Source organism: Scyliorhinus canicula, chromosome 5 (assembly GCF_902713615.1).
Source record: "Scyliorhinus canicula chromosome 5, sScyCan1.1, whole genome shotgun sequence".
Lineage (NCBI taxonomy): Eukaryota > Metazoa > Chordata > Chondrichthyes > Carcharhiniformes > Scyliorhinidae > Scyliorhinus > Scyliorhinus canicula.
In genome coordinates this window covers 189,392,816-189,407,502 of record NC_052150.1, presented here as the reverse complement: position 1 = coordinate 189,407,502, position 14,687 = coordinate 189,392,816, and the positions used below count along the sequence as shown (strand labels likewise).

Here is a 14,687-nt window from a genome sequence, read left to right as displayed (position 1 = left end):
GTAGCCAAGGTAAGGAATGCATAGCTGGGGATGTTCCAAGATCCCCCCTGCCCCTCCTCCGACCAGGAAGGAAGGTAGTTATGGTGGAGTTGAGCTTTGAAGGCCTAATTGCAATAAATTGGGACACATTCGTTCAGCATATTGGAAGTTGCAAGGAAAGCCCATAGGACTTGTTGGGATTCATAAGAAGGATTCTGAAAAAGCAACAAAAGTGAAGAATACGACAGGGCAGACTGTAGCTCGAGGTAGGACTAGGACACCAGGTAAGCACTGCTATGGGAGCAGGTTGGCGAAAGAGATAGGTGAGAGATATGTCAGGGTTTTTGTCCAAAAGGAAGTTCACCCCAATTTCATTCAATGATGTAGCCAAACCCATAACTTTTAAAGGGTGCAGGCAGTATGCAAACTCTCTCACTGGAGAGAGATTTGGTTTCGCCTCAGAGAGTTCCATGAAAGCTAAGGTGTTGGTGAATGGGATAAGTGGAGTTTCTAGCCTAGTTCCATTGTATAGGATACAATTGGAGTGTGAGTTATTATCAGGTCCAGTAATTGTCAGAGTGATTGAGAAGTTACCAGAAGATGGAGTAGATTGCTTTTAGGGAATGTTTGGCAGGAGTGAAGATCGTAGCTTCTCCCTTAGTCCAAGGGAAGATAAGGATGTGGCGGCCCTGGCGACCTACTGCTCCCCAGACCTGGAATAGCTGATTGTGGAGTGTGCTCATACTATCTTCCACGTGAGTTCACTTCAGCCATTATCACAGGCGGTCTACATTCTACCCCAGCAGAAGTGAGGAAGGCACTGGACGAAGTGTACACAGTTATAAACAACTACGAAACAGAAAACCTGGAGGCCCTGTTCATCATGGCCAGGGACTTCAACAAGGCCAAGCTCAGGAGTGTGCTACCAAAATTCCACCAGCACATCTCCTCCTGTCCCACCAGGGACGACAACACTTGACCACTGCTACTCAAAAATCAAGGCACCTACCGTTCCATCCCCCGACCGCACTTTGGAAAATCTGACCATAAGACGGTGCTCCTTCTCCCGGCATACAAGCAGAAACTCAAGTGGGAGAATCCAGCTGAGAAGTTTGTGCAGTGCTGGTCCAAGGAAACAGAAGAGCTCCTACATGACTGCAGTCATTTCACTGGTCCATATTTAAGAACTCAGCGACCAACTTAAATGGGTATGCCACCACCATCTCAGACTTCATCAGCAAATCCACCCTATCCCCGTAACCCAATAACCCCTCCTAACCTTTTTTGGCACTAAGGGCAATTTATCATGGCCAACCCACCTAACCTGCACATCTTTGGACTGTGGGAGGAAACTGGAGCACCCGGGGGAAACCCATGCAGACACGGGGAGAACATGCAGACTCCGCGCATACAGTGACCCAGTGGGGAATCGAACCTGGGACCCTGGCGCTGTGAAGCCACAGTTCTATCCACTTGTGTTATCGTGCTGCCCACAAATTCAGTTTCAAATTCCTAGAGGTACATATCTCCAAAAATTTCTCCTTGTTCACCCACGTTGACGCTATCACCAAGAAAGCACAACAGCGCCTATACCTCCGCAGGAAACTAAGGAAATTGGGTAGGTCCATATTAACCCTTACCAACTTTTACAGATGCACCATAGAAATCATCCTGTCTGGCTGCACTACAGCCTGATGGCGACTGCTCAGCCCAAGACCGCAACTCGTGAACACAGCCCAGTCCATAACACGAACCTACCTCCCACCCATTGATTCCATCTGCACCTTCCACTGCCGGGGAAAGCAGGCAGCATAATCAAAGACCCCTCCCACGGCTTACTCACTCTTCCAGTGTCTTCCATCAGGCTGGAGATACAAAAGTCTGAGAACATGCACGAGCAGACTGATAAACAGTTTCTTTCCCGCTGTTACTAGACTCCTAAACGACCCTCTAATGGGTACTGACCAAATTAACACTACACCCTGTATGCTTCACCCAATGCCGGTGTTTATGTAGTTACATTGTGTACCTTGTGTTGCCCTATTATGTGTTTTCTTTTATTTAATTTTCATGTACTTAATGATCTGCTGAGCTGCTCACAGAAAAATACTTTTCACTGTACCTTGGTACACGTGACAATAAACAAAATCCAAATCCAAGGAGACAGAAGAGTTACAACAAATAATCATAGCATGAAACTCAAAAAGCCAAAGATGTCTCATGTAATGGAGGCTATAGGTTTTGTGATGGGTGAGAGGAGCTACTAATCTTAGAGTGAAATGCACCAAAGATTTGAACCATGTCACTCATGTAGGACATCCTGTATCATCTACTACAAGAGTCGCCATACTGTTGAGGCAGAGGTGCAGTGGTTAGCACTGCTGCCGCATGCCGCTGAGGATGCGATTTCGATCCTGGCTCCATGACATTGTCTGTGTGGAGTTTGCACGTTCTCCCTTTGCCTGTGCGGGTTTCACCCCCACAACCCAAAGATGTGCAGGGAGATGGATTGGCCACGCTAAATTGCCCCTTAATTGGAAACAAATAATTGGGTACTCTAAATTAAAAAGAAAAATACTATTGAAGCAGAAATCAGAACGCAGGTGTAATTTACCACACCCATTATTGGGAATTCTATACAGATCCAATTGAATGATTGAACTATCAGTTGTGTGGAATATACAAATGAACTGGAGAAATTGACATTCTGCAGAGAAGTAGAAACTGTCTGATGTTTGAGGGTGGGGAGAAAGACTTGGCAATGGGCAAACCCAAAGAGAGAACACAACTGTTGGAACAAGGTGGCATTTCAGGAGAATTATCCAATAAATATAAGCAGAAGGAAGAAATAAGAAACATAGAAGTAGAGTTTGTTGTAACAACAACAAAACTAATGTGTCAGTTCTCTGAAAACATGCAAAGCGTGAGAAGGGAGAGGTCATTATCAAATGCTGTTAGAAGGGAATGATAGATTCACCTTGGAAGAAACTCCGGAATGTATAAACTAAATGAATTGCGAAAGTAGAGCAATGGACTAAATGATTGTGATGCTCTGCAACAAGAGAAAGCTATTCTGACAGAATCAAAAACTGCAGTGGTTGATGAAGAACTCTGATGTGTTCCATGAGATATAAGAGCAGAATTAGGCCATTTGGTCCGTAAGTCTGCTCCACCATTCGATCATGTCAGTCGGCTGGAAATCAAGGTTGGAATTCTGATGGAGCAATGTCTGCACGTGACAAATGGACTAAGAGTGAAATGTGCGCATAGTGAAAATGAGAATCAGAAGCCAAGAAGAACATCTTAAACATTGCATACAAACAAATCTGCTCCCAATTCAGTGGGAATGCAAGTTTGGAAATAAAGCTCAATTGGAACAAATTAATAATAATCGCTTATTGTCACAAGTAGGCTTCAATGAAGTTACTGTGAAAAGCCCCGTCTGAAAATTCTGAAGCAGGTTGAATAATAATCTTCATTAGTGTCACAAGTAGGCTTACATTAACACTGTAATGAAGTTACTGTGAAAACCCCCTAGTCACCACACTACAGCACCTGTTCAGGTGCACTGAGGGAGAATTCAGAATGCCCAATTCACCTGGCAAGCATGTCTTTCAGGACATTTTGGAGGAAACCAGAGCACCCAGCGGAAACTCACGCAGACACTGGAGAATGTGCAGACTCCGCAAGACAGTGACCCAAGCTGGGAATTGAACCTGTGTCCCTGGAACTGTGAAGCAACAGTGCTAACCACTGTGCTGCCGTGCCACCAAATGTGAAGAGTTTGATCGCTGCAGAGAACCTTTAACAAATGTGGTCCACTTAAAATTGTCAATTCATCTACGGGTATTTCAAATCAATGTCAAGATAAAGGAAAAGAGTTTAAAAAAAAACAACTGCAGGAATTGGAGCTGGAACTGGCTCAGACCAAACTGCAACTGGCTGAGGCGGAGTGCAAAATACAGCTGGAGGAGATAGCCGGTGCATTAAATCAAGAACTGCTTCAGGTCCAAGCGCAAGAGTTTAGACCATGGAAGTGAAAGAACGTTCTCGCTCTCTGTCTCGCTGTTGTTTAGTGAAGTTGAGAACTGCTTTATTCTGAAAGCAGGGAGTGCCCAACACATCCTTTGCTGTGAACTTGGAATGCTGCTGTGTCTGCAGAGAAAAGAAACAACCTTGCCAGAGAAAATAATCTCCAACCTAAAAGGAAGAAGTATCAAAACGAAAGCTGAACTTCAGAAAGACACAACTAGAAATCATCCACAGTGCATCAAAGATATTTATCCTTTTATTGTTTTCCTCCCCCCCCCCCCCCCCCCCCCCCCAAAACAAGAGGTGTGTGTGTTCTTATGGGAGAGGGTTTAGAGAACCCCAAAGTGTATCATGGATTTCCCCTGACCCACAACTTTTAATAGATTGTGGTATGGCGAGCATACGGCCCACTCCACAGGTGTGGTACAGCAGAAACGGAAAAGATTTTTTAAAAGCAAAACAATGTTTGTTCTATGAACTCAAGTTAACCTTTTTAAAACATAAAACACAGTGAACTTCTTAGCAACCATTAATTCAAATACAACCCCCAAAGAATACAACACTTGAGTAATAATTAAGCTGTCCTTTTAACATCCAGAAGACTTAAAAAACCTTCAAAACAGAAACACATCAGGTTAAAGTCACTACTGTTAATGAGTTTAAATCACCAGGATTGATTTACAGTTCCTAGATTACAGAGAGATTAATACACCTTCTGGCTGTGACTTGTTATCCAACTCTGAAAACAAAACTAAAACACACACTGCAGCCTGCTTAAAAACGAAAGTTAAAAGCTGACAGACAGCCTAGCTCCACCCACTCTGATATCACTGCAGTGGTAAACACCCATTTCTTAAAGTTACTCTCACATTTATATACCCCCATTTACAAACACCCATTTCTTAAAGATTCTCTCACATGACAGTGAGAAGGTAGGAGCGGGTGGAGGCCTTTAGGCCCATCGAGCCTGCTCCGCCATTCATCACAATCATGGCTGATCATCCAACTCAATAGCCTAAATCTGCTTTCTCCCCATCGCCTTTGATGTATCCAGCCGCCTCTTGAATATATTCAATGTTTTAGCATCAACTACTTCCTGTGGTAATGAATTCCACATGTTCACCACTCTTTGGGTGAAGAAATGTCTTATATATGTCCATACAGGGAAAGGGATATTAGATACTCAGTTAATTATAATACTGTAGACAGTAAAAGATTACTTGTGTTAAAGTTAAAAACTTGATGATTGCAGTTTTTTTGGGCTCAGACAAAGACCTCTGGTATTTTAAATAAAATCTTATTTTACCTGTGTTGCAACTCCGGGTCTAGTGGAGCTGGAATTGACTGCGCACTAGCCCAGAGTGTCTTTCTGTCCACAATAACATTGTCAGTTCCCACCTATCTCTGGCCTTCTATGGGTGTTGGAGGCAGGTACTCTTGCAACATTTAAGAAGCACCTGTCTGACCACTTAAATCACCAAGGCATAGCAGGCTATGGACCAAGTGCTGGTAAATGGGATTAGTATAGGTTGGTACTTGATGCTCAGCATAGACATGGTGGGCTGAAGAGCCTGTTTCTGTGCTGTATGACACTGACTCCCACATCTGGAAAAATGACACAATTGTTTTCTATTCCTTAACCAATTCTGTATCCTCCTGTTACTAAGCCTTTTTATCTCATAGGGCTACATTAAAATTGCTGCCTAATATGTGGTACTTTATCAGATCCTTTTTGAAAGTCCATATACACAACAACAACTCCATTTCCCCATCTACCTTCTGTTGCCCCATCAAAAACTCAAGTTAGTCAAAAACAATTTGTCCTTCAATTTGTTTTAGTCCTTGCTTGTTCAAGTGGCTGTAATTTTCTGTCGGGTGACTTCTGCTGAAAGCTTCCCTGCTTGTAATTCCCAGGTTTCTCCTTCTCCCTTTCATTTGAACAAGGGTGTATTGCTTGCAAAACCCAGTCCTTTGACACACCCTATATCTGAGGATTACAAGACTGTGGTCAGCACTGCCACAGTTTCTGTTCTTGTTTCCCTCAGCATGTGTTTCGTTCAGACAACTTAACTACTTTTAACTGCTAGACTTCCTAGTTCCTTTCTGTTTTAAAATGTCTCATCCAATATCCTGGCAACCTTGGTTTGCTTTGGTGAAATTGTTTTTCTAAACACCGATGCAAAGCATTTGTTTAGTTCCTCATCCATGCATTTTTTTCTCCAAAAATAATTCTCCATTTTGGTCGCCAATTGGTCGCATGGCTTCAGTGATACAGCTCTCTTACTATTAATATGTTTCTGAAAGACATTTGAATTCCCTTTTGTTAGCTGCGAATCTATCCTCAGATTGTCTCTTTGCCCCATTTATTTCCTTTGCACCGTCTCCACGTTTTTTAATATTTGGCCGTATTCTCCTCTTGTTTTTTCAAGCTGACATCTGTCATATGCCCCCTTTATCTGTTCCATCTGTTGTCTCACTCCTTTGACATCCAGGAACTTTGGCTGCCCCTTTTTTCCCTCAAGAAGGAATATACCTAATCAGTTCATGAACCATCTCCTCTCTGAAGGCCAGCTACTGCTCTGTTACATTGCTGCCTTCCTGTTCTTGAGGACAATTTGTCTGGTCATATTACCCCTCAAATTGTTGAAATTATCTCTCCCTGAGTTAAGTCTTTTTAGTTGCAAAGCCAGCTATAGAATCCCTACAGTGCAGAACGAGTCCATTCAACACGTCGGGTCTGCATCGGCCCTCTGAAAAAGCACCCTACCTAGGCCCAATCCTCCACCCTAACCCTGTAACACGACCTAGGGACAATTTAGCATGGCCAGTCCACCTAACCACATCTTTGGACTGTGGGAAGAAACTGGAGCACCCGGAGGAAACCCACCCAGACACGGGAAGAATGTGCAAACTCCACAAGACAGTCATCTGAGGTCTGTATCAAACTTGGATCTTTGGCGCTATGAGGCAGCCGTGCTAACCACTGTGCCACATGTCGCAAGAACATTGGGATGACAATCTTCCTTGCAGGTTGTAAAGTATTCTCTGTTGGATGTAGAGGTCCTGTGTTCAATAAATTTGACCAGTTTCTATCTAGCTCCATTTGATTTAGGCACAAAAGTGCCCCTAATTTGCCAGGAAATCAATATCTTGGTTAAAAGGCCATAGGATAGCTGGTATGGAAAAATAGCTTTCTTGAAGTTGGGACTGTTCAGTTAAGGGAGCTTTATTCTGCATCTCGCTCTACTCTGCATCTGACTGCTATATCTTACCTTAAAAATTTGATGCTATAAATAGATGTTTTCTACAGCTGACGCTACTCGATCTACAAAATATGGAAATTTCATAAGGAGCACATTGGTTGAAAAATATTCATGCTAAAATCCTTTCAAATTTGTGGTCGTTTATGAAAAATGTACACATTTGATAGTGATGTAATTCCTCCTTTCCAAATAGATTGTGGGTTAGTAGTTTGTGGATCTAGTTTAGTAGAACAATTGTACATGGTAGAAATGCTGAACACAGCTTTGTAACAATACAGAAATAAAATGAAGTTTTGATTCAATGTAAACTACTGTACTTGTTTTGTCCTTTGAAGTTATCTACTTTTTCTCATCCATCCTGGCTCTTAGAACTGTTCAAACGCTAACGAGAAAATGCAAGAACATACTGCAATGATTAGTCATTGTGCTCTTCCTCTTCTCTTCCCTGCTACCATTCACCCCCTCCACCAAGTCCAATAACCTCTAATGGCACCTCGGCTACATAATGAAATCAAGCAATCTTCATGTCTGAAGCTCATGCAAACTGATATATTTTTCATTGAAGCAATGTGCAATAATACTTGAATTGGAAGTATCTTAGCATGAAACTAAACTTGCTTTATATGCATCTGTATATTTTAGGTGAGCTTCAACATAAGTGTCACAGCAAAGAAATGCCCAAATAAAGGGGAGAAAGCAACTATTCAAATCAAACCTCTGGGATTTAATGAGAAAGTAGAAGTTAATCTGGAGTTTGTTTGTGAATGTGAGTGTCATAAGATGGGAATTCCGAACAGCCCAGACTGTCACCAGGGTAATGGAACATTTGAATGTGGAGCTTGCAGGTAGGTGATCAGCTTGTTCAAGAATCAATTGTTGAGTGTGTATGCTTACTACAAGTACAGCAATGAATAAAAACACAGTAAAATGGATATCTTTAATGTATCAATTGTCCTCTTTGTTATTTAACTGCTACAACGTAGGATTCAAAATGTTGTGATTTCTCAGCATAATTTGCTGTTTTCAAAATGGGAAATTAATGGTTCTTGTGGCAGCTTGTTTTCTTTCAATTAGCCATAGAATCCCTACAGTGCAGAAGGAGGCCATTCAGTCTATCGAGTCTGCACCGACCCTCCGAAAGAGCACCTATTCTTGGCCCCCTCCTTCCTTTTCCCTATAACCCCACCTAACCTGCACATCTTGAAACACTAAGGGACAATTTAGCATCTTCAATCCACCTAACCTGCACATCTTTGGACTGTGGCAGGAAACCGGAGCATCTGGAGGAAACCCATGCAGACATGGGGGGGAACGTTCAGACTTAGTCCCTGACGCTGTGAAGCAGGAAGCAGCTGTCCACCAGTAGGCACAGTATTTATATGGGCAGTCAAATTCAGTTTCTGGCCAATGTTAACCCCCCCCCCCCCCCCCCCCCCCCCCCCCACTCCGGTAACACCATCCTACCAACTAACCCCTGCTCTAGTCTAACTGCCAGAACACCCCCCCAAACCTGGCTTCCATTGGCTAGCCCACCCAGCTAGCCTGGTGGCTCCCCGCGTCGGCGCCAGCGCATCCCTCATCCACTGTTCCCTGGCTCCCCTTCCCCCTGGCCCATCCATACCACTTCCCCAAACCAGCCCTGCTTAAACACACACTCTATGCAAGTCAAAGACATCCCCACAATAGTTCAATTTAGATCAAACAGATAGAGATAAGTACCAGGCACTCTCAGCCCTTCCTCCCCTCACACAATAAGATTGCAAAAAATTCTCCCGAAACCCCCATCATAACCACACCTTTTTAACTATTTTATTTTTTGTTTTGCCCCTACCAAACCTCCAACCAAACAAGAAACCCCAAAAAGGAAACATTTGGGGAAACCACGAAAAAGAACAAGAAAAACATATCGCAACCAAAATACATCAACCTAAAAAAGTCGCAAAAACGAAAAGAACGGACCCAAGCATTCGGGCATCTCTCAAAGCGAGAGAGAAACAGAATAGACTTAAGTTCTACCATGAGTCCAAGAGTCCTCTCAGAGCCAGCCCTTGCTTCTTAACAAAGTCCGTCGCCTTCTCGGGTTCCTCAAAATAGTGGTGCTGGCTCTCATACGTAACCCACAGTTGCGCCGGAAAAAGCAGCCCGAATTTCACCTTGTTCTCGTACAAAATCTCCTTTACCTGCCTGTAGCCTCCCCTCCTCCTGGCCACCTCAGTGCTCAGGCTTACTAAACATGCAGGGTGCTATTGTCCCAGGTACAGCTTTGTGTGCTCTTGGCCCATTGCAGAACCCGTTCCTTGTCCAGGTACCTGTGGAACCGGACCACCATCACTCGTGCGGGACCCCCTCGTCGTGGCTGCCTCACCTGCACTCTGTGTGCCCTGTCCACCACTGGCGGGCGAGGGACACCTCGATCCCCAGCAGCTTCTGAAACACCCTCCAAATACGCGGCGGCATCCAGCCCCTCCTCTCCCTCCGGGTGCCAACAATTCTTACGTTCTGCCGGCGGGATCTGTTGTCCAGGTCCTCCAGCCTTTCCAGGAGCATTTTTCGCTGACCCCTCAGCCGCCGAATCTCCACGTCCGCCACTGTTTGAAAGTCTGCCTGCTCCTCCACCGTCTTCTCCAGCTTCTGGAGCTTCTCAGCCTGATCATCCAGCCTTTCTTCCAATCGGTACATTGATTTCTGGAGCGGCTCCAAATTATCGCGCTTCAGAGCTAAAAAGCCCTCCTGCATGGCCTGCAGCAGCTGCTCCATTTTAGGCTGGGCTGTCGGTGCCTTGCTCTGGACATCGGCCATATTGGTCTCTCTCACAGCCTCCACCGTGCCCTTGTTTGACCACTTCTGCTATTTACGGTCCCTCCAGCTTCTTAATTCCATACAACTCTGTATGGGTTCAGTGCCTGAGTGCTATTGCTTTCCAGTTCCACGCTCAAAAGCGCAAAGAAGTCCGGGGGGGGGGGGGGGGGGGGGGGGGGGGGGGGGGGGGGAACAGGTCCAAAAGTCCAACCGAAACGGGAGCCACCAAATGTCCGACCTACTCCCTCATAGTTGCCACCGGAAGTGGTGATAGATTCTTGTTGGAGATGGTTACTGCCTTGCACATGTATGCCATGAATGTTGCTTGCAACTTGTCAATCCAAACCTGGATATTGTTCAGGTCTTGCAACATTGGAACATTGACTACTTCAGTATCTCAGGAGTCGCAAATGATAGTGACATTGTGCAATCACCAGTGAACATACCTGTTTCCGACCTTGTAATGGAAGGAAGGTCACAATGACCTTCCTTCCAGCCCTGGGTGGAGTTTGAACATTCTCCCCATGTCTGCGTGGATTTCCTCTAGGTGCCCCGGTATTCAAAGTATTGTATTGCATCTTTGACTTTGTCTATAGATATTAATATATATATGTTTCTGGAACCCACCTCTTCATTCACCTGAGGAAGGAGCAGTGCTCTGAGAGCTAGTGATTCGAAATAAACCTGTTGGACTTTAATCTGGTGTCGTAAGACTTCTTACTGTCCTCCTCTGGAGTGTGTTATCCATGTGTTAAACAAGGCTGTAATGAGATCAGGAGTTGCGTGGCCCTGACAGAACCAAACTGAACATCTATGAGCAGGTTATTTCTAAGCAAGTGCCGCTTGTTAGCACTGTTGAAAACCCTTTCCATCACTTACTGATGAAATGGAGTGGACTGATGGGGTGATATATTGGCATGGTTGGATTTATCCTGCTTTATATGTTACAGGATGAGCAACTTTTCACGTTGTTAGTTAGATGTCACTGTTGTAGCTACACTGGAACAGCTAGGCTGGGGCGCAGCAAGTTTGAAGCACAGGCCCTCATTGCTTTTGCCAGAATATTGTCATGGTCCACTGTCTTTGCAATGCAGTTCCTTTGGCCATTTCTTGATATCACATGGAATGGATCAAATTGACTGAAGACATGCATTTATAATATTGGGGAGCTCTGGTAGAGGCACTCTGCACTTCTGGCTGATGGTTGTTGTAAATGCTTTATCCTTATACTTTGGACTGATGTGCTGGGCGTGTTCTTCATTGAGGATGGGGATATTTGTGGAGCCGTCTCCTCTAATGAGTTGTTTAATTGTCCACAACCATTCACAATTTGATGTGACAGACTGCAGAGCTTAGATCCAATCCATGGGTTGTCGAATTGCTTGGCTTTTGTCTAGCGCTTGCTGCTTATACTGTTCGGCATGCAAGTAGTCATAGAAGCATAGAAAATAGGAGCAGGAGAAGGCCATTCGGACCTTCAAAGCTGCTCTGCCATTCACTATGATCATGGCTGATTGTCCAACAGTAGCCTGTTCCTACCCACTATTCTTCTCCCAGCCCCACCCCCAATATCCTTTGATCCCTGTCACCCCAAGAGCTGTATCTAACTCCTTCGTGAAAACTGCTTCCTGTGGTAGAGAATTCCACAGGTACACCACTCTGGGTGAAGAAATATCTCCTCACGTCAGTCCTAAATAGTCGACCCCATATCCTCAGACTGTGACCCCTGATTATGGATTTCCCCACCATCTCGAACATCCATCCTGCATCTACCCTGTCTAGTCGTGTTAGAATTGTATAGATTTCTGAATTCCCCACCCTCGTCCCCCCCTTATTCTTTTGAACACCAGCAAATATCCTAACCAACTCGACTTCTCCTCTTATGTCAATCCTGCCATCCCAGGAATCAGCCTGATAAACCTTTGCTGCACTCCCTCTATAGCAAGATCATCCTTCCTCAGATAAGGAGCCCAAAACCACACACAATATTCCAGGTGTGGAGCGATACGGTAATGCAGTTAGAACATAGAACAGTACAGCACAGAACAGGCCCTTCGGCCCTCAATGTTGTGCCGAGCCATGATCACCCTACTCAAACCCACGTATCCACCCTATACCCGTAACCCAACAACCCCCCCCTTAACCTTACTTTTATTAGGACACTACGGGCAATTTAGCATGGCCAATCCACCTAACCCGCACATCTTTGGACTGTGGGAGGAAACCGGAGCACCCGGAGGAAACCCACGCACACAGGAGGAGGACGTGCAGACTCCACACAGACAGTGACCCAGCCGGGAATCGAACCTGGGACCCTGGAGCTGTGAAGCATTTATGCTAACAACCATGCTACCCTGCTACCCTGCAGTCCATGGTAATTTGGGACTCTGGTGACTTTACTTACGTACGAAAACCTCAAAGAAATTCTGGCGGTCTGAGCTATTACTTTCCTCAGTTGTTAGCACTGCTGCCTCATGGGGCCAAGGACCCGGGTTCAATCCAGGCTCCGGGTCACTGTCCGTGTGGAGTTTTCACATTGTCTCCGTGTCTGCGTGGGTCTCGCCCCCCCACAACCCAAAGATGTGCAGGGTAAGTGGATTGGCCATGCTAAATTGCCCCATCATTGGAAAAAAAATTGGGTACTCTAAATTTATTTTTTTTAAATGAAAAGATATCCCAGGTATGATCTCACCAAGGCCCTGTATAATTGCAGAGAGACATCCCTGCTCCTGTACTCAAATAAGACCCTAAAACCACAACCTAAAATCAACGGTTGGTTTAGCTCAGTTGGCTGGACAGCTGGTTTGTGATGCAGAGCGAATACAGGAGCACAAGTTCAATTCCCGTACCAGCTGAGGTTAATCATGAAGGACCTGGCTTCTCAACCTTGTCCCTCGCCTGAGGTGTGGTGATCCTCGGGTTAAATCACCACCAGTCATTTCTCCCCCTCAAAGGGGAAAGCAGTCCATGGTAATTTGGGACTCTGGTGACTTTACTTACGTACGAAAACCTCAAAGAAATTCTGGCGGTCTGAGCTATTACTTTCCTCTGTCACAACCGCTATTGTCACTCTTCACCAACTCCTCCGCCCCTGTAAAACAACAGCATCTCCTGGGAGCTGTAGAGTTGCTGTCCTCTCTCTCCATTCAGTTCCCTACACTCCACCATGCAGAGATAGTTTGTGTGCATTTACCAACCAGCACCCTCTTTCATGGCCTGGGGTTGATAATGCTTGAGGTCCAAACTGGTCCAATTAACTCAATATTGTCAGTGTAAAACATTGTTTTATAATCTCCCAGAAGGCTTTCTTTGGCCATTGGGCAATAAATGTTGATTCCAGTAGCCTCCTAAACATACAGGAGGGTTGACGGCCCAAATCTGGAGGGGAAACGAGTCAATAATTTGGGTGATACTGCTCTTCAGAAAGATGAAGGATCACAATTGGAACACTTCTTAAAGAGCATCATCAGTAAGCGGAGTGAGGGGAGATTTCAGCCTGAGTGAAACAGACCATGTGATTATATTGGGAATTTTGTTCATAGTGGAAATTCAACTGGTAAATTCAAGTTCAATTTTAGAGTACGAATCAGATTCTGACCTAGCCTTGAGTAAGTAGCCTAATTAAACTGCCTTAGTGGCAGTTAACTGTCATTTGCCTGAAAGCTCTTTGCATGTCTCAGTAAGGAGTTGATATTTGTAGCAGATAGCTAAGCTAGAAAAAAAATAGAAGAGTGAGAGCCAACTTGATTGAAACATTCAAGATCCTACATGGTCTTGACAAGGTGGATGTGGAAAGGATGTTTCCTCTTATGAGAACATTTAGAACTCGGTGTCATGCTGGGGTCACCAATTAAAACAGATGAGGCAGTTTTTCTTCACCAATGGACTACTTGTACGTATTAAACTGTTTCTCTTCTGCTTAACATAGAAAATCTTCCTTTCAGCGAAGATACAGGAATTTGGACTGTTAGGAAATGGAGTAATTTTAAAGTTCTACGTTATTTCTAATTATCATTTGGCATGGTAATCCTTCATAGTTTATGATGCAAATGCACAAAACTTTTCTGTTCAGCTATATTGTTAATACTGCATTATCTTAATTTTGGAACAGTAGAGTGATGTCCTGTAGTTAAATCTGGCATACACTGGCATTTGGGCCTTTATGCCAATACCCTGCAAAATGCTGAGCCTGAACTGTACCCAAGGAACCCAGTGCATCCCACTGTGGGTGGCCTGCACGAACAGATAAGCTAGGGGTAGCACGAATTTGAAATTATTCGAATAGTTACCTCCTTTGCCTTGTGTCTTCCTAGCAGCTGTTCCTCTTCAAATTGCCAGAAAACTGTCCAACTTATTGTATGAGCCCCATAAATTCCAGCCCTACTGCATCATGAACGGAGTAACTGTTAACTTATTAAATGAGCTGGCAATGCATTGTCCAGTATGATCAGCCTTTTCCTGTGCAGGCACGTAGAAATACTGAGTAGCACCAGTATTGCAAAAGGTTTGTATTATTGACCTTCAGATTGTTGAGCTAAATTGGGAAAGTTGGCTATTTTGCCAGTGCCAAAAATAAGAACATTGTGCAACTGTAGCCCTCATGTTTTATACAAT

General features: G+C 44.5%; 1 protein-coding gene across 3 annotated transcripts in view; it reads left to right on the top strand.

The window, feature by feature from the left end:
- Window positions 1-14,687, top strand: part of LOC119966494 (integrin beta-1-like) — a 130,661-nt gene that overhangs the window by 82,599 nt on the left and 33,375 nt on the right. For all 3 annotated transcript variants that reach the window (XM_038798275.1, XM_038798273.1, XM_038798274.1), the window contains exon 11: window positions 7,917-8,119. In XM_038798275.1, coding sequence (XP_038654203.1) covers window positions 7,917-8,119 — 203 coding nt within the window. The remainder of the gene's footprint in view (window positions 1-7,916; window positions 8,120-14,687) is intronic.